The following is a 19,564-nucleotide window of genomic DNA, read 5'->3' on the forward strand; positions in this document are numbered from 1 at the left end:
CCTATGGTCTTGTTAGTGTAAGTCTTTAACCTATAGTCCTTCCCTTTTTTGAATTACTCTATTTTTTTGTCCCTGTTTAGAAGAAAATCATAGTATTTTGCAGACCTTTAGATTGCTCTCAATTGTTGTATATACCTAATGTAAGTTTGTGTTTTTTTTTTTTTGCTTTCTTTTACTATTCACTGCAGCTGTTATGGTTATTATTTTTGTGGTTTAAAAAAGATACTTGTATTTTCCTTAGTGTTTTTCCCTTCCTTTCAACCCTACTAAGAATGTTTATGGAATAAAACATATGATAGTAAGTGAAAAATTTGGGTCATTAGAGATTATTCCATCTCTTAATGTTTCTATATTATTTTTAAAATTTTGGCATATTTAGGACTGAAGGTAATAATAATTTATAATTTTGAACGCTGTATGTTTTGTATTCTCAGGTTCTAGATGTTTTTGGTAATTACGAGAGTCAGTTAATAGTCTCTAACCAGGGAGATTTATAGGCATATATATTTCTAACATATTTTAGACGGCATTCCTTATGTGGTTAATATAACTATTAGTTCTCTTAACTATTTTGCTAATAGAACTATTAGCAAAAGGCCTGTGACTTTATTGCCAAATTAGATAAATTTCATTCCATGGACACAGAATTTATCTCTCATAGCTATTAATCATTTCATAGCCAATTAATGAAAAATCATTTCACAACATATATGTATTTCTGAGAGGTATTGAACTACCTCTGTGTTTGTGAGAGGTAGTTCAATACCGTCGCCAATTTATAAGCTAAGCTGCTATCTGTGTAAAGGGGTACAAGTGAAAGTATCAGTTTTTCTGTACTACAATTGTGTTGCTAACAATGGGGATACAGTCCGAGAAGTGCATCGTTAGGCAATTTGTCATGCTAACATCATGGAGTGTACTTAAACAAATCTAGATGGTATAGCCTTCTACACACCTAGGCTAGATGGTATAGTCTGTGGCTCCTAGGCTACAAACCTGTACAACATGTTACTGTATTAAATATTGTAGGCAGTAGTAACATAATGAAAACTGTTTATGTATCTGAACATATTTAAATATAGAAAAGGCGTGGTAAAAATATGGTATTATAATACTGTAAAAATGGTATGGTAAAAATACGGTATTATAATATTAGGGAAACACCCTTCTATATGTGGTCTTTTGTTGACTGAACTATTGTTATGCAGCACATGACAGTACTTGATGTGGGTAGATTTGGAACTCCTGAGCTTAAAGGTTTAATAAACTATTAATCCAAGAGTAGGAGGAGATGGTAGAAGAAGAAAAGAAAGGTAACCAGGGTGTCAATATATGAATAAGAAAATACTAGGAGGCATGGCGGCTCACACCTATAATCCTAGCACTTTGGAAGGCTGAAGTGGGCAGATTGCTTGAACTCAGGCATTCAAGACCAGCCTGGGCAACATAGTGAAACCCCATCTCTACAAAAATACAAAAATTAGCTGGCGTGGTGGCACAAGCGCATACTCCAAGCTACTTGAGGGACTGAGGCAGGAGAATCATTTTAACTTGGGAGGTTGAAGCTACGGTGAACTAAGATTGTGCCACTGAACTCCAGCCTGGGTGACAAAGTAAGACCTGTTTCAAGGAAAAAAAAAAAAAAGAAGAAGGAAGAAGGAAGAAAGGAAGGGAGAGAGGAAGGAAATAAGGAAAGGAGAAAGGGAGGGATATAGGATAAGGGAAGGAGGGATATAGAATAAGGGAGGGAGGAAGGGAAGGATATAGGAGCTAGTGATTTAGGAAGGAACAAATGATCTAGTCGGAAAAGGAGCAAGCAGTGTGCACAGCCCAGGCAATGTGAGAAGGATATTAACACAAGGAGAGTCTTTACTAGGAATCAGACATCATCCTTCATACCTTATGCTCATCTGTCTTATATTAATATTCACTAGATATTAACAGATGGGGAAAATTAAGCTGATAGTGTTTCCAATTCTTTTTCTCATTTTGGGCTCCACAGAAACAATACTACTTGTACAGTCAGCAGTTCACACTAAGGTAAACTGACAAGGCTGAATATGAACTCCTTTGGTCTTAGCCAGTCTGAGGAGCATACTTGTAACCCATTTAATATATTGAACTAGGAATCTCTGCCATAGACCGGTGGTTCTCAAATGTTAGCAAACATCAGAATTACCTGGAGGGTTTGGGGAAAAAATATTGCTGGGCACTGCCCCAGAGTTTCCTATTCAGTAAGTCTGGGGTGGGACCTGGGAATCAGCACTTCTGGTGATACTGATGCTATTCTCCCAGGGATATTCTTTGAGAAGCTCTGCTCTAAAATACATTAAGTAACCTGCTTACCTTGTGAAAAATTTTATTTTTCAACTGTTAAAAAGCAGCAAATGCTGTTTCTGCAGATGATAGTGATTGGATAATTGTCTGTCTCACAAGCTCTCATTTCTGTTGTTAATTACCAGACAGGAAAGGATGCTCTTCTTTAGTACTCTGAGTGTGACCTAATTCAGATAAATTTGTATCTTATAATCATCTAGAATAGATTATCACTGAAGCATAAATAACAACTTGTTTAAAACAGAAAAGTTAAAATTCAAACTTCATTTATTTTTACATTATTTTATGGTCTGTTTTGCGTGGCTTTTTAAAAGAGATCTGCAGTACCTGTGTTTGTCACAAGATGGCATCAAAGGGCTGAGATGCTGGCTCAAATGTTCGTTTTTGAGACTTGATGGGTTAGATATATTTCATGTCTATTCAAACCAATTATAGCAAAAGAAATTTGAACTGAGGCATATTCTTTTTAATATCAGTGAGATAATGGTGTTTTCACATCAAAATACTTATAAAAATAAAATACGTACATATATTGATATTATGACTAATTCTTTAGGAAATTAATGAACATACATCTTGGCTTGATAATATCTAATATATTATTACCATATTCCCCCAGAAGAATTTTAAACAACCTAAACTTAGCAAACATTTATTATATCTTACTATTCTATAATTTATAAGGTTTTATTATGCTAGTAGAAGATGTAGTTCCTGCCTTCAATAAGCTTCAAATTTAATTGGGGAGAAAAGAAATGTACATACAATTCAACGAAAGAACAAAATAATAAAAATGAGCAAGTACAATGTTGTGTGATAAGATCTGTACAAACTATGAACTGGAATAATGGGCAATAAGGTAAAAAATCGACATGATATTTTACAAAAACATTTTTGTGTCAGTTGAGAACACTATATTGAATCTTTTACTGTGATTATCTATATTGTTGTAATTTATTTTATGTGAGAAAATGTTTAGCAACCTGGAGAGCTCTGTAAGAGTAAGTATTTGACATGAACAAAACATTAGCACTCACACACTTGAATTATGAACGGTTATTTTATGATAATACGACTTTTTAAATGATTAATTGAAAAGGATTTTTCAGAAAAGGGTGAAGGGCTTTCTGGCCACAGAGATATTAATTACAATATGTTTAGATTACTTGAATCTGAAAAATATATCTGTTGAAAAATTGAGTATAGAATAGTTGTGCTGAGGTTGGAGGAGAGGAAAAGGGCTGTTGCTGTTTAGTGGGTGTAGAGTTTCAATCTTGCAAGAAAAATTTTGAAGATCTGTTTCACAATGTGAATATACTTACTGCTACTGAGGTGTACAATTAAAAATGGCTAAAATGGCAAATTTTTTGTTGTGTCTTTTGCCACAATGAAAACATCAAATGCATTAGTATAAATTATTAGCAATTAATCGGTTTTTTATAGAGGATCAACAAAGCTTGTAACTTTATTTTAGCCATTAGGTGTTACTTGAAAAAAATAAAAGCCCCCTTAAGAATATAATTGCTGATAGAATGTTAACCTGATACTAACAGCTAATTTTATTTATAACAAGTAATATTCTAGATATTTTAAATAAATTATTTCTAATATTCAACCTCAAAATACAGGGAAATTATCATCTTTATTTCCCTATTTTATCTTTAAGGAAACCAAGTTTTATAGATATGAAGATTCAGTTCCTTGTTGAAAGTTGCAAAGTTTCTAATTTTGGAGTTGGTATTTAAACCCAGCTGTCTAGCTTCAAAATCTATTTTCTGTGTATTACACAATACCTGTAATTTAAATAAAACTAATTAAATAATACAAATGAACAATCAGCAATTTAGGACTCTAGTTTGCTATCTTTGTGGTCAATAAATGTTGACTATTTCGTTAGAATTATTCAGAAAAATTAAAAGAAAGCATATATTTAATTTACAATAGCAGTTAATTAGGATTATATTTTAACTTCAGAAGGATAACCACGTAATTTTTTGTTTGCTTGAATTTTTGTCTCTTTTTGTTTGTTTTTAACTTTTGGGAACACTAATTTTTCCCCCTATGTCTTCATGTGCAGGTTATGTGGGTATGTAATTTGTGCCGAAAACAACAAGAAATCCTCACTAAATCAGGAGCATGGTTTTATAATAGTGGATCTAATACACCACAGCAACCTGATCAAAAGGTTCTTCGAGGGCTAAGAAATGAGGAGGCACCTCAGGAGAAGAAACCAAAACTACATGAGCAGACCCAGTTCCAAGGACCCTCAGGTGACTTATCTGTACCTGCAGTGGAGAAAAGTCGATCTCATGGGCTCACAAGACAGGATTCTATTAAAAATGGGTCAGGCGTGAAGCATCACATTGCCAGTGACATAGCTTCAGACAGGTAAACATTTTGTTTAATCTTTAGGCAAATGTATTACTTTTAGTCTTCATTCCAAACAGAGATAACAATACATGAAATGTTTAGGCAATGGTGAGTTGTCTAAGTAATGTAAACATTCATGTTTTACATAAATACTGTATGTGATGTTCAGGACTTGACCTATCATAGGTTTGAACTATCTTAGATTTGATGTGGGAGTGTTAGGTTGTCAGATAGATTTCCCAGCATAAAGAAGTGAAATAAAACAGGGAACTTAGAAGTTTTTGTCAAAGGAAAGACAGACTGTCATTGGACTAATGGGAATGAAGAAGAGATGGCTATAAGACACTTTATAGAGGTTGGATTGATGGGACTAGTTGGAAGTGGGAGTTAAGATAATGGGGAAGGTTAACAATATCTCCAAAGGTTCTATCTTGGGCTAAAGGATGATGTGGGTTTTCAAGCAAGTATATGCAGATCCGACATCAGGTTTATAGTGAAGGATTTTATGAGTTTGATATATCCATGTGCTAACTCTGTTGTAACTATTTTGTCTCAGTTCCATGGGCTTCTTCTTGTTCAAAGTGTGATACTTAAAATAGTGCATAGGGCACTTATATTTCCTACCTTTGGAAGGAGAATAAACGATTTTGATGGGAAGATTCTTTTTCTTTTTCTTTTCTTTTTTTTTTTTTTTGAGATGGAGTTTCGCTCTGTCACCAGGCTGGAGTGCAGTGGCACGATCTTGGCTCACTGCAATCCCTGCCTCCCCGGTTCAAACGATTCCCCTGCCTCAGCCTCCCGAGTAGCTGGGACTACAAGTGTGCACCACCATGCTTGGCTAATTTTTAGTACTTTAGTAGAGGCGGGGTTTTACCACGTTGGCTAGGATGGTCTCGATCTCATGACCCGTGATCTGCCCACCTCGGCCTCCCAAAGTGCTGGGATTACAGGTGTGGGCCACCATGCCTGGCTTACTTTTCTACACCTTATTTTTCTGTTTGAATAAAGATAAATTTAAACCTGGTTTATACTATTTCTGTTGCCCAGAAGTAGCAGGTACATTTCTGTGTTGAATAAGTACAAAGTCATGCATTCCTGCAGAAACAAATCTAAATTGTACATATAGTATAGTAAGTTCTTGGGTATCAGTTCTAACAAGTAAGACCACTGGGAGTCATTTTAGATGGTGCCTAAAGTCACCACTCCGATACATTGCTGGATCTTGACAGAAAAAGAAAACAATGAGTACACCAGTTCTTTTGCAAAGTAGTAAAAGGGAACAGTACATGTAATCCTGTCTTTGGGGAAAACAATCATCTTAGTCTCGTGGGGACTTCTTCTGGGAGACTGGGTAGAAAGACCTCAGAGTTATCCTATGTAGAGGACAAGGAAGTTGGAGTATTTAATTTATCAACTCTCCTTTATTGTTGGTCCAGGGCTGATCCTGGGAATTGTTAACTCTCTGAAACTCACTGGCTAGAGAAAACACTCAGGCAGAGTGTAACAAACACTTACAGTCAGCAGATTTTGTTATGTAGGGAATGGTGAATGATGAGGCAATGTGGTTGGGTTGCTGGTAGTATCTGCTACACAGTGACTTCAGAGATCAAGAAAGTTCCCCAAATGGCAGTTATAATGGTCAAGGTATATGAAAAAAATAGATAACCAGTGGAGATACAGTTTTTTAAAAATGAGTGAATGAATGACTAAGTAAAATGAATAATGGGCTCTTTTTCGTGGTACCTCGGAGGCATTCACTTACTTCAAGATGAAGCTGGACATCTCCTTCCAGCCACTGACTGCCAGAAACTCATTGAAGTGGACGATAAACACAAACTCTGCACTTTTTATGAGAAGGATATGGCCACAGAAGTTGCTGCTGACGCTCTGGTTGAAGAATGTAAGGGTTATGTGGTCCTAATCAGTGGTGGGAATGACAAACAATGGTTCCCCATGAAGCGGGTGTCTTGATTCATGGCTGTGTCTGCCTGCTAATGAGTAAGGGGCATTCCTGTTACACAACAAGGAAAACTGGAGAAAGAAAGAGAAAATCAGTTCGTGGTTGCATTGTGGATGCCAATCGGAGCTTTCTAACTTGGTTATTGTAAAAAAAAGGAGATAAGTATATTCCTGAATTGACTGATAACTACGGTGCCTCGTCGCCTGGGGCCCAAAAGAGCTAGCAGAATCCACAAACTTTTCAATCTCTCTAAAGAAGATGATGTCCACCAGTATGTTGTAAGAAAGCCTTTAAACAAAGAAGGTAAGAAACCTAGGACCAAAGCACCCAAAATTCAGCGTCTTATTACTCCACGTGTCCTGCAGCACAAATGGCGGCATATTGCTCTGGAGAAGCAGCATACTAAGAAAAATTAGGAAGAGGCTGCAGAATATGCTTAACTTTTGGCCAAGAGAATGAAGGAGGCTAAACAGAGGCGTCAGGAACAAATTGCTAAGAAATGCAGACTTTCCTCTCTGCAAGCTTCTACTTCTAAGTCTGAATCCAGTCAGAAATAAGTTTTGAGTAACAAATCGATAATATCAGACTAAAAAAAAAGGATAATAGGAATATAGACTCCATTTGTTTAAAAATTAACCACATAAGATAGCTTTTTGTGGAGCTTAGAGAGGCAGGGTTAGGAAGAATAAAACAAAATACTAAAGCATTAGGTCACATAATAGAATATTAAGTTTTGGAATGCATTTCATCAGGAAGTTAACGTGTGTTAAAAATAAATTCAATAAATTTATGAGTAATTAATTCATCATAGACAAGGTAAAGCCTATCTGTAATCTTTGTTTTTTGTTTTTGTTTTTGTTTTGAGACAGAAGTCTCTTTTTGCTCAGGCTGGAGTGCAGTGCCATGATCTCAGCTCACTGCAACCTCCGCCTCCCGGGTTCAAGCGATTCTCCTGCCTCAGCCTTCCAAGTAGGTGGGATTACAGGCACCCACCACCATGCCTGGCTAATTTTTTTGTATTTTTAGTAGAGACAGGGTTTCACTATGTTGGCCAGGCTGGTCTCGTATTCCTGACCTGAGATGATCCACCCACCTCGGCCTCCCAAAGTGTTGGGATTACAGGCATGAGCCACCGTGCCCGGTTGCCTGTCTGTAATCTTTGAAGAAGGTGGTAATGAAAACAAATAAAAATCATATATTCTTTGATGCCTCTTTCACTCACAAGTACTGGACTGAATAAACAATTGAAATTGACCTATCGTGGGGAGCCAACAGGTTGTAGTTCCTTTTATTCTTTTCTCTTTTGCCTGGTGCTTTGGCTACTATTACTAATAAATTCATGCTTAATGACTAAAAGCATACTGTATATCTTCTTTCCAAACCTTACAAATGCCCAACCAATAGCTCCTTTTGTTCACAAAATTTACTTTTAGTCAGGAAAGAAGTTAGAGTTTAGTATCAGATTTGGTAGTTATGCCTAGAAAATGGAGCTCATTATAGTTTACATACACTTTTATTTGGGAAATACTTTAAAGAGTATTTCTTTTATTTTAAAATGCAGATTATACAGTAGTTAATTAGACATTTATCTGTAGCCAGTATTGAGTCCTTTGAATTTTTTTTCCCTACAGCAAGGGGTCAGCAAACTATGAACCTGGGCCAAATTTGACTTGCCACTTGGTTTTTGTAAACAAAGTTCTTTTGGAACACAGCCACTCCTGTTCATTTATTTACTGTCTACGGCTGCTGTCAGCTACAATTCCATAGTTGAGTTGTTGTGAAAGATCATATGGGTCTCAAAACTGCAAATATAGTCCGGGTGCAGTGGCTCATGCCTGTAATCCCAGCACTTTGGGAAGCCGAGGAGGGCGGATCACCTGAGGTCAGGAGTTCGAGACCAGCATGGCCAACATGGTGAAACCCCATCTTTACGAAAAATACAAAAATTAGCTGAGCATGATGGTGCATGCCTATAATCTCAGCTACTTGGGAGGCTGAGGTAGCAGAATCGCTTGAATCTAGAAGCTGGAGGTTGCAGTGAGCCAAGATAGTGTTATTGCATTCCAGCCTGGGCAAAAAGAGCAAAACTCTGTCTCAAAAAAAAACCCTGCAAATATTTGCTCTCTGATCTTTTCAGAAAAAGTTTGCCAATCCCTGCTCTAGAGAGTAGTTCTCTTAGTGTTGTAGAAATTTCTCCCTTTGCCCATTTTCTTTTGTCACCATTTAAATTTTTTCAGTTAAACCTATTTTCTTTTTTTGTTCCTTTGTCTCCCACCCTTCCTCCCAGCTTCTATCCTTCTCTTTCTGTCTCTCTTTCTTCGTTCTTATCAGAATGGGTTTTCCTGAAGTATTTGAATTGGACGGGGAAATGGAAGTAATGCTAGGAATATAATTTCAGTTTAAAGCATTAGTAATTTGTTTTTTCAATACCATTCAGAAACCAGAGGCTTCAGAAAGAGAACCTTCATTTCAACTTAATTTAACTCTCTGTGGACTTATAACTATATTTGAAACAAAAAAGTATGTTACTCTTTTAAGGAGCTTTAATCTATAACATGATGTAGTAGTTTTGACCTTTTCAAATGACTTGTTATTTCTTTCACAGGTTTTGGTACAGTGTTTTACAGATAGGCCATTAGTATTTATTGAATGAATGAATATCAAGTTGGCCCTAAACCTTAGCGTTGAGTAGGCGAATACTTATTTAACATGTACTCATAAAATTTCAATTCTTTATCAACTTAGATGCAAAATATTTTTGAGTTTCAAGTATGTTTTTATTTCAAAATAACTTGTGAAATACATTTTAAAACTGGTTTTCTGGTTAAGAAAATAAAATTAGTGAAAACTAAAGTAAAACTGTTTAAAAACATTTAGTTGATATTTCTTACATTTGAAATTATTTAATAGTTGGATGCTTCATAATTTTCATAGTTAAAAATTAGTGAAATGTAGGAAAGTTTATTTGCAAAATTTTACTATTTAATTTGTAGCAGTTTCTACAACATTTAGAGAAGTTAAAAAGTAAGAAATATGGATAGTTTGTGCAGTAGATGAGAAAGAACTAGAAGTCAGAAAACCTAGGCCCTGTTCTCACCTTTTCCTCATAGTGTCATCATTTCTAGATGTTTATTTTTTTCTCTGTGTGTCCGTTTTCTCATCTCTGGAATGGGAAAAGATAGTCTAAATCCTGAGAAGACTTCCAGTTCTAAAATTCTTTATTGTGTTGTATTTTAAGCTCCTCGGCCATGAGATAAACTTGAAGGCATTCTCTTTCACTATTTTTTTCCTCCTATAACTGGTAGTTGTATGACAAATTAATGCAGGATTATCTTCATTCATACTATAATTCATTGTTATAATTCATTCATTCAACAGATATTTATTGAATTTCAGTGTAGTATTTGTTTCTACATTTTTCTGCTTAAATGATGACTCTTAATGAAGATACCAAGGGTAATAAAAATATAAAACAATTATCTTGTATCTAAACTGTAAAGTTTTAAGGTAGGTTCAATATGATGAATATTTAGCAGTTTAGTAATCACCATTTCCTTATTATCTAGTACTTATGACTTTCCAAATATGTCTGTGACATTGATTATTTAAAAATAAAAATAATATTCAAAATATGTTCTTAACACTTCTGCTTCCAGTACAGATGGAATAATAGTGCCTGGATTTACTATTATGCAGTAGGCACAATAAAATAAAAGGCATCTAGATTGAAAAGAAAGAACTAACACTTTATTCACAGAGAACATGATTATTTATATAGAACATTAACGGGATTTATAAAATTGTTACTAGAGTAAGGCTGTAGAATATAGTCAATGTCTGATAACCATTTATCTTTCTAAATAGTAGCAAGGAAAAACTTATAAATGGAAATTAAAAAAAACTTTAAGACCATTAAAAATACAAAATACATTTATAGTAGCACCAAAAAATGAAGTACTTAGATATAAATCTAACAAAATATGCACAAGGTCCGTATGTTGAAAACACTGAAGCACTGATGAAAGAAATAAAAGAAAGTCTGAATAAATGGAAAGATAAACTTTGTACACAGATCATACGACTCAATATTGTTAAGATGTAATTTCTCCCCAATTTGATTTATATATACAGATAGATTCTAAAATTAAAATAGAAATGTTTGAAATAATCAAAACAGCTTTTAGGAAGAACGAAGTTAGAGGCCTAACACTACCTGATTTGAACACATTATAAGTCTACAGTAATCAAAACATTGTGGCATTGGCATAAAGACAAATAGATCAGTGAAACAGAATGGAGAGTCTATATATAAAGCCATTCGCGTATAGACAAGTAATTTTTGACAGAGAGGCAAAGGCAGTTCAGTAGAGGAAGGATAGTGTTTTCAACAAATAGTGTTGGAATAACTGAATATCCATATGCAAAAAAGTTTGAAGCCTACTTTTTTTACTCTATAAAATTAACTGAAAGTGGATCATAGAGATAAATGTAAAACCTAAAAGTATAAAACTTCTGGAAGAAAATATTGGAGAATATTACTTGATCTTGGTTTAGGCTAAAACTTTAAAGCTTGTAGGAGGAACTAGAGGAGAACTTCTTCCAAATTGTAGGGTAATCAATAATTTCTTAGACAAGACAGAAAGCACTAAGTCTATAAAATGAAAAAAATCCACAACAAATTAGGCTTCATCAAAATAAAAACTTTTATTCATTGAGACACCATTAAGAAACTGTATAACCACGTTGTATTTCAAGAAATTTCAAGAGAAAATATTTGCTTATTGCTTAAAATCCATATTGCTTAAAAAGATATATAAAGCACTCTTAAAATTCATTAACTTAAAATAACCCTAAAGTGTAAGAAATTGGAATAGGCTGTTTATTAAAAAAATATGAATTGCTAGTAAGTACAAAGAAGTGTCCTATGTGTTTAGTTATTTGGGAAATGCAAATCAAGACTATCAAGTGCCGGGCATGGTGGCTCACACCTGTAATCCCAGCACTTTGGAAGGCAGAGGCAGGAGGATCATCTGAGGTCAGGAGTTCGAGACCAGCCTGACCAACATGGAGAAACCCCATCTCTACTAAAAATACAAAATTATCTGGGTGTGGTGGTATATACCTGTAATCCCAGCTACTCAGGAAGGCTGAGGCAAGAGAATCACTTGAACCCAGGAGGTAGAGGTTGCGGTGAGCTGAGATGGCGCCATTGCACTCCAGCCTGGGCGACAAGAGCGAAACTCCATCTGAAAAAACAAAACAAAACTATAAGGAGATACTTTGATATATCCACTAGAAATGCTACGATTTAAAACAACAAAAATCCTGACAACACTTAACTTTTGTGAGAATTCAGAGGAATTTGACTGCTAGTATCTTGTTAGTGAAAGTATAAAACATCTAAAATTGTATAAACATGGGAGGCCGAGGCAGGCAGATCACTTGAGGTGAAGAGTTTGAGACTAGCTTGGCCAATATGGTGAAACCCCGTCTCTACTAAAAACAAAAAAATTAGCTGGACGTGGTGGCACATGCCTGTAATCCCAGCTACTCAGGAGGCTGAGGCACAAGAATTCCTTGAACCCGGGAGGCAGAGGTTGCAGTGACCTGAGATTGCACCACTGCACTCCAGCCTGGGTGACTGAGTGAGACGCTGTCTCAATACATAAATAAATAAATAAATATTAAAATGATCTAAACATTAGAAAAGTGTTTGGCAGTTTCTTATACTGAGACTGTCTCAACAAATAAATAAATAATAACTCGTCTAAACATTAGAAAAGTGTTTGGCAGTTTCTTATAAAATTAAATATATACTTTCCCAATGACACAGCAGTTCTACTCCTAGGTATTTACTTAAGAGAGATGAAATAATATATCTACAAAATACTTGTATGATAACGTTTATAGCAGTCTCATTCATAGAATTTCCAAAATGGAAACTTCCCATATGTCCATCAACAGGAGAATGTATAAACAAACTATGGTATATTCAAGTATATTCAAATAAGTGTATTACTTATCAATGAAGTGAGGGAACTGTTTACATGCACAGAAACATGGATGAATCTCAAAATCATTGTGATGAATGGAAGAAGCTCGACACAAAAGAGTACATATGATATAATTCAATTTTTATCCACAGAAACATGGATAAATCTCAAAATCATCGTGATGAATGGAAGAAGCTAGACACAAAAGAGTACATATGATATGATTCTATTTATATGAAGGTCAAGAAGAGCTAAAACAAATCTATAGAAAAGAAATCATAACAATGTTTTCCTTGAGGGAACTTTCTGGGGTGATGAAAACCTTCTGTATCTTCATAGGGGTATGGATTACTGGGTGATGTATTTGTCAATGGCTACTATAGTGGTAACATTTAAGATCTGTATACTTTTTACTGCATGTAAATTATATTTAGTAAAAAATAAAGGAGAATTATGTGCATAATTGCTACATTTCAAAATCACTGGTTTCATTGAAATTTTGTTAGTAGTAAATGTTTAAGGCTTATTGTGAAATCGGGTCTAAATTAATGAAATTTTCTTTATAATCAATGTTTCAATAATGGATTTTTTTCAGTAAATTCAGAGATACTGATATTTATAGAATGCTGATAGTGTACCTAACACCAAATCAATGGTATTTAGAATTTACTAAGTGTGCATTACATATGGTTTAAGGACTATCTAGGTAGCCTGCTTTCATGAAATCATGACCATGATTGCCATGACTCTTATTCAAAGTGGTCATCTGAGCTATGTGGTAAGAAAAAATAGCATAACCATGAGAGAACTAAGATGAAATGATGTAAAGGGAAATAATTTGTAAAAGGAAATCAAAGTATGATTAAGAAAGAGGTTAAACTATAGAGCTAAGGAACTAGAGAAAATAAATCACCAATGTTTTTCTTAGGAGAAAAAAGAATCTAATAACCTGGAAGCAAATGATCTCATAACCTTTATTCCTAGATATTTCTTCTTATACTTTTTAGAATACAGGTAAAACAAAAAGGCAACAAAGATGGCTATGTCTTTGGTGCCACTTTCTGTGAATTATGCACATTCAATAAATGCTTGGTACATATGATGAATGAGAGAAAGCTGTAATAATTAAATAATAAATGTCTTCAACATGACTGATGTCTTTTCTGTAGCATTTTTATCTTTTATTGAAAGGATGATTAATCAATAGTCTTGAAGACAAATAATGATCTGTTCTTATATGGCCAATGCTTAATAGACTTTTTTATTTTCAAGAATATGATATGAGCTCTGAAAGACAAAGTATCTCTCTTAAAAAGGATGTTTAACATAGTATAATAATTGGTTTTACTGCATAGAAGTCAGTTTGTTCTCTTGGAATATGTAACTTAAATATTTCAATTTTTAGGTGAAAAAAAGAATCTCTATTTCTATTTTCAACTGAATTAAACTTGAACCATTGTCAAGTTTCCTTCATTTAAGTGACCTATAAATAGAGTTGCAACATGCGCCAGCTTGCCTAGGACAGTCCCAGTTTACACATGCTGTCCCAGCATTCTGCATAGATTGACATTTGTTCTGGATTTTATATGAAGTATTTTATTAAGAGTTGCATTAAAATAAGCTGGGGTGATTTTGGAAGGTCTCCATTTTGTACTTACATACTGCTGCTGCCATGATTTCATCCTGTGTGGGATGCATGTATGGTGAAGAGTTTTCAACTGAAATATAATCAGCAATAACCCATCTTTTCCCTAACTTTTCAGACACAAGACAGCTAACATTTCTTTTTTAAGGACAGGATGAAGGTACCACTACTAAAATGAAGTGTAATAGAAAGATCTTTGGTGGTGGTGGTAGAAGTATTTGACATTGCTGTGCCATTTGCCTTTTGATGTATTGGTCAGTTTAGTCATGATCCATTCTTTGGCATTTGAGATGGGAGACTATAAGGTTGTTGGAGATTATAAATTAGGGTAGGACATAGAGGTTGAACAGTCCTGTCATAGAATGTACAGAAGGTAGTCCGGATGTTTTTTCTCCAGTGTTTTTGTCATTTATTATATAGTGTAAATTTATAAATATGTTTGTGTTTTATTATTTGGTAATTTAAAAAATTTGCAATAAATATTTCAGCAGGAAGATGCTAAAAATGAAAATGCATTTTTACTGATGAATGTGTAACTTGTACAAAGTTTTTGTTGACATTTGCTATCCACTAGGGGGCTAGTAGTCACAGAATACATCCTTGCAAAAAGAAAAAAATAAACCTGTTGAAGAAGCAACATCAATTTCAAAAGTTAGTAAAATTATTTTAAGAAAACCCAACGATGACAAAGATGTGCAAAGTGCATTTTATAAGTTAGCTGTGAAGCATGACTTTTCCTTTAGATTAAACAGCTGTTCTTTTTAATTTTAGTCAATTTCAGTTCCAAGTTGTGTGTGCGCGTGTGTGTGCAATCAAAAAGTAAATCATTAACAGAAGAACTTTACTATATTAGTAAGTGTTGACATTTTAAAAGGCATTTTAAAACCAATGCTTTTCAACACTAAGACATTTAAATTTTCTCTACAAAAGCAAGGGAAGAATTGAACAAATTAAATAAATTTCATTATGCAACAGTCATGTGTGTCTTTTTCATCAGTGTATTCCTAGCACCTCACACAGTAATTGATACATAGTGGTGCTCATTAAATAGTTGTTGAAAGACTGAATGAGTAGATAAGTAAAAAAGCTTAAGGAAAAAGGAGAAAGAATTATAAGAAAAAAGGAGGAAGAATTAAAAGGACAGAACCCCAGGAAAAGAATGTAGATAGACCTTACAAACAATTAGAGTTATGGACTCAAATGCTATGAACTGTATCCCGGTATCTTGCCTCTATTTTTCAGTATATCTGTTCTTTTGTGTCTTTCCAAAACGTTTTCACTGGTCAGCTGTTCTACATGGAATGAAAAATGATCATCAATAGAAATTTCTGAATAAATGAATGAAAGGAGTTTTGTACTGGCCTTCGTACTGAAAATCAGTACGTTATTGGCATATGTATCATATATCCTGCTTGGGAATTAAGATAACTTAAATAAAAGCTATTTCATTTAAGTAAAAAGCTATTTTATTTATTTTGGTGATGAAAATACACTTGAGGTCTAAGGCAGTATATAGTTGAACAGTGCTTTATGCTAATTAGGGTTGATATAGACAGAAAATAAATATAAACTCTGCCGTTTGAAAGCTGTTAAAATATTTCATCATTTGATTTCATAATGGTATGCATATAAAAGTATTTTAAAATGGGCCGTATGCATTTTGATCTGACATTGGTTATCAAAATTGATTTGTGGACTATAAAAAAGTCATCCTCTCTTAAAAAGATAAAAATAGAATTTTGTTTCATGCCTCTTAAACTGGGTACAAAGACAAGAGTAACAACTTCTGAACTCAATCATAGCATATAATTTTAAGTTATCTTTTCTTTGCTGACATTTAAAAATGTCAAAACTTGCTATGACTTTGACATTTTTAAAAAGTTTGTTACTTCGTAGGTTAGAAGTAAAAAAATGAAGTAACATGAAAAGTACACATTTATGTATATTTGATTTTTTATTGATATGTAATAGATACACATATTTTGGGGGTACATAGGATATTTTGACACATTCATATAATATGTAAAGACCAAATCAAGGTAATTGGGATATCCATTACCTAAATATCTTATCTTTATACTGGTAATATTCAAATTATTCTCTTCTGGCTATTTTGAAATGTACAATAGATTATTGTTAACTAGTATCATCCTACTGATCTGTCAAACACTAGGTCTTATTTCTATCTAATTGCATATTTGTGTCCATTTATCAATCTCCTTATGCTCCTTCCCTCTGCCCTTTCTGGCCTCTGGTAACCATCAATCCACTTTCTAGAGATCTTCATGAGATCCACTTTTGTAGCTCCCACATGAGTGAGAACATGTAATATTTGGTCTTCTGTGCTTGGCTTATTTCACTTAACATAATGACCTCCAGTTCCATCCATGTTGCTGCAAATGACAGGATTTCATTCCTTTTATGGCCAAATAATATTCCATTCTATATATATGTCACATTATCTGTTTATCCATTGATGGGCATTTAGGTTGATTTTATATTTTGGCTATTGTGAATAATGCTGCAGTAAACGTGGGAGTGCAGATATCTCTTTAATATATTAATTTCATTTCTTTTGGATGTATACTCAGTAGTGCAGTTGCTGGATCATATGATAGTTCTATTTTTAGTTTTTTTGAGGAACCGCCAAACTGTTCTCCATAGTGGCTATACTAATTTACATCCCCACCAGCAGTGTATGAGAGTTCTCCTTTTTCCACATCCTCACCAGCATCCCTAATCCTTGTCTTTTTGAAGAAGTCATTTTAACTGGGGTGAGAAGATATCTCATTGTGATTTGATTTGCATTTCTCTGATTATTAGTGATGCTGAACATTTTTCATATACTTGTTGGTCATTTGTATGTTTTCCTCTGAGAAATGTCTATTCAGATCTTTTGCCCACTTTTAAATTGGATTAGTTGTTTTTTTGCTGCTGAGTTGTTTGAGCTCTTTATATATTCTGGTTATCAATTCCTTGCCACATGGATAGTTTGCAAATATTTTCTGCCATTATATGGGTTGTCTCTTCATTTTGTTTATTGTTTTCTTTTCTGTGCAGAAGCTTTTAAGCTTGATATAATCCCATTTGTCTGTTTTTGCTTTGGCTGCCTGTGATTTTGAGGACTTATTCAAAATCTTTGCCCAGACCTATGTCCTGGAACATTTTCCCAATGTTTTCTTCTAGTAATTTCACAGTTTTGGGTCTTCAATATAAGTTTTTAATCCACCTTGATTTGATTTTTTTATATGGTGAAAGATAGGATTCTAGTTTCATTCTTCTGTATATGAACATCCAATTTTCCCAGCACAGTTTATTGAAAAGACTATCCTTTCACCCTATGAATGTTCTTGGTGCCTTTGTTGAAAATGAGTTGGCTATCGAATACTATGCAGCCATAAAAAAGGATGAGTTCATGTCCTTTGTAGGGACACAGATGAAGCTGGAAACCATCATTCTGAGCAAACTGTTGCAAGGACAGAAAACCAAACACTGCATGTTCTCACTCATAGGTGGGAATTGAACAATGAGAACACCTGGACACAGGGTGGGGAGCACCACACACTGGGGCCTGTCATGGGATGGGGGGAGGGGGGAGGGATAGCATTAGGAGATATACCTAACATAAATGATGAGTTAATGGGTGCAACACACCAACATGGCACATATATACATACGTAACAAACCTGCACATTGTGCACATGTACCCTAAAACTTAAAGGATAATAAAAAAAAAGAAAGCAAGTGAGTTGGCTATAAATGCATGGGTTTATGTCTGGATTCTCTATTCTGTTTCATTGGTGTATGTGTCTGTTTTTGTGCCCGTACCATACTGATTTGGTTACCATAGCTTTGTAATATAGAAAGCTTTGGTTACCTTTGGTTACCATAGCTTTGTAGTACATTTTGAAGTTAGGAAGTGTGAAGCCTCTAACTCTGGCTATTTGGGCTCTTTTGTTGTTCCATTTAAATTTTAGGATTTTTAAATTATTTCTGTAAAGAATGTCATTCAGATTTTGACAGGGATTGCATTGAATCTGTAAATTGCTTTGGGTAGTATTGACATTTTAAATTCTTTCAATCCATAAGCATGGAATATCTTTTCATTTTTTGTGTCCTTTTCAATTTCATTCATTAATGTTTTACACTTTTTATAGATATTTCACTTATTTAGTTGAATTAATTGGTAAGTATTTGATATTCTTTGTAGCTATTGTAAATGAGACTGCTTTCTTCATTTCTTTTTCAGATTGTTTCCTGTTTGTATACAGAAATGCTGCTGATTTTTGTATGTTGATTTTGTATCCTGCAACTTTACTGAATTTGTTTATCAGTTCTAACAGTTTTTTGGTGGAGTCTTCAGAGTTTTCTCATCTGTAAACAAGGCTAATTTGACTTCTTTTTTTTCCAATTTGGATGCTTTTTTTTTCTCTCTTGTCTACTTGTTCTGGCCAAGACTTCTAGTATCATATTGACTAAACATAGTGTAGTGAAAGTAGGCATCCTTGTCTTGTTCCAGATCTTAGAGGAAAGACAGTTTTTCCCCATTCAGTATGATATTAGCTGTGGGTTTGTCATATGTGGCCTTTATTATTTTGGCGTATGTTCCTTTCATATTCTGTTGAGGGTTTTTTTGTAAAGGTTTGTTTACATCCCTTGAAATTATCAGATGAATTTCTCTTGAAATTATCAGATGAATTGGAGTTCCTTTATATGTTACTTGCTTCTTTCCTCTAGCTGCTTTTAGGATCCTCTCTTTATCCTTTACCTTTGAGGATTTGACTATTAGATGACTTGAGTTAGTATTATTTGGGTTGAGTCTCTTTGATATTCTCTGACCTTCCTCTACCTGGATATTTATATATTTCTCAAGTTTTGGAAAAATTTCAACATTATTTCTTTGAATAAGCTTTTACCTTTTGCTCTTGTTCAACTCCCTCTTAGACACAAATAATTCTTAGATTTGGTCTTTTCTGGTAATATTCTATTTCATGTAGATCATCTTTATTATTTTTCATTGTTTTTCTTCTTTCTCCTCTGATCGTATTTTCAAACGCTTGTCTTCAAGCTCTCCGATTCTTTCCTCTACTTGATCCATTCTGTTTTTGAGAGCCTCTAATGATTTTTTTCAGTTCAGCCAATGTATTTCTCAGTTGCAAGATTTCTGTTTTTAAAAAATTATTTTAATATCTTTGCTAAATTTCTCAGATGAATACCTGAATTGCTTTTCTGTGTTAACTTGGAGATCACTGAATTTCC

The 19,564-nt window shown here is 34.2% G+C and overlaps 1 protein-coding gene and 1 pseudogene across 40 annotated transcripts in view; both read left to right on the top strand.

The window, feature by feature from the left end:
* The window catches only part of RIMS2 (regulating synaptic membrane exocytosis 2), a 748,462-nt gene that overhangs the window by 241,953 nt on the left and 486,945 nt on the right, over positions 1-19,564 (top strand). For all 40 annotated transcript variants that reach the window (XM_058443878.1, XM_058443874.1, XM_058443866.1 and 37 more), the window contains one exon: positions 4,415-4,725. In XM_058443878.1, coding sequence (XP_058299861.1) covers positions 4,415-4,725 — 311 coding nt within the window. The remainder of the gene's footprint in view (positions 1-4,414; positions 4,726-19,564) is intronic.
* LOC116813500 (small ribosomal subunit protein eS6-like) lies at positions 4,739-9,455 on the top strand (annotated as a pseudogene).

This window comes from Hylobates moloch, unplaced genomic scaffold (genome assembly GCF_009828535.3).
Source record: "Hylobates moloch isolate HMO894 unplaced genomic scaffold, HMol_V3 SCAFFOLD_9, whole genome shotgun sequence".
Classification (NCBI taxonomy): domain Eukaryota; kingdom Metazoa; phylum Chordata; class Mammalia; order Primates; family Hylobatidae; genus Hylobates; species Hylobates moloch.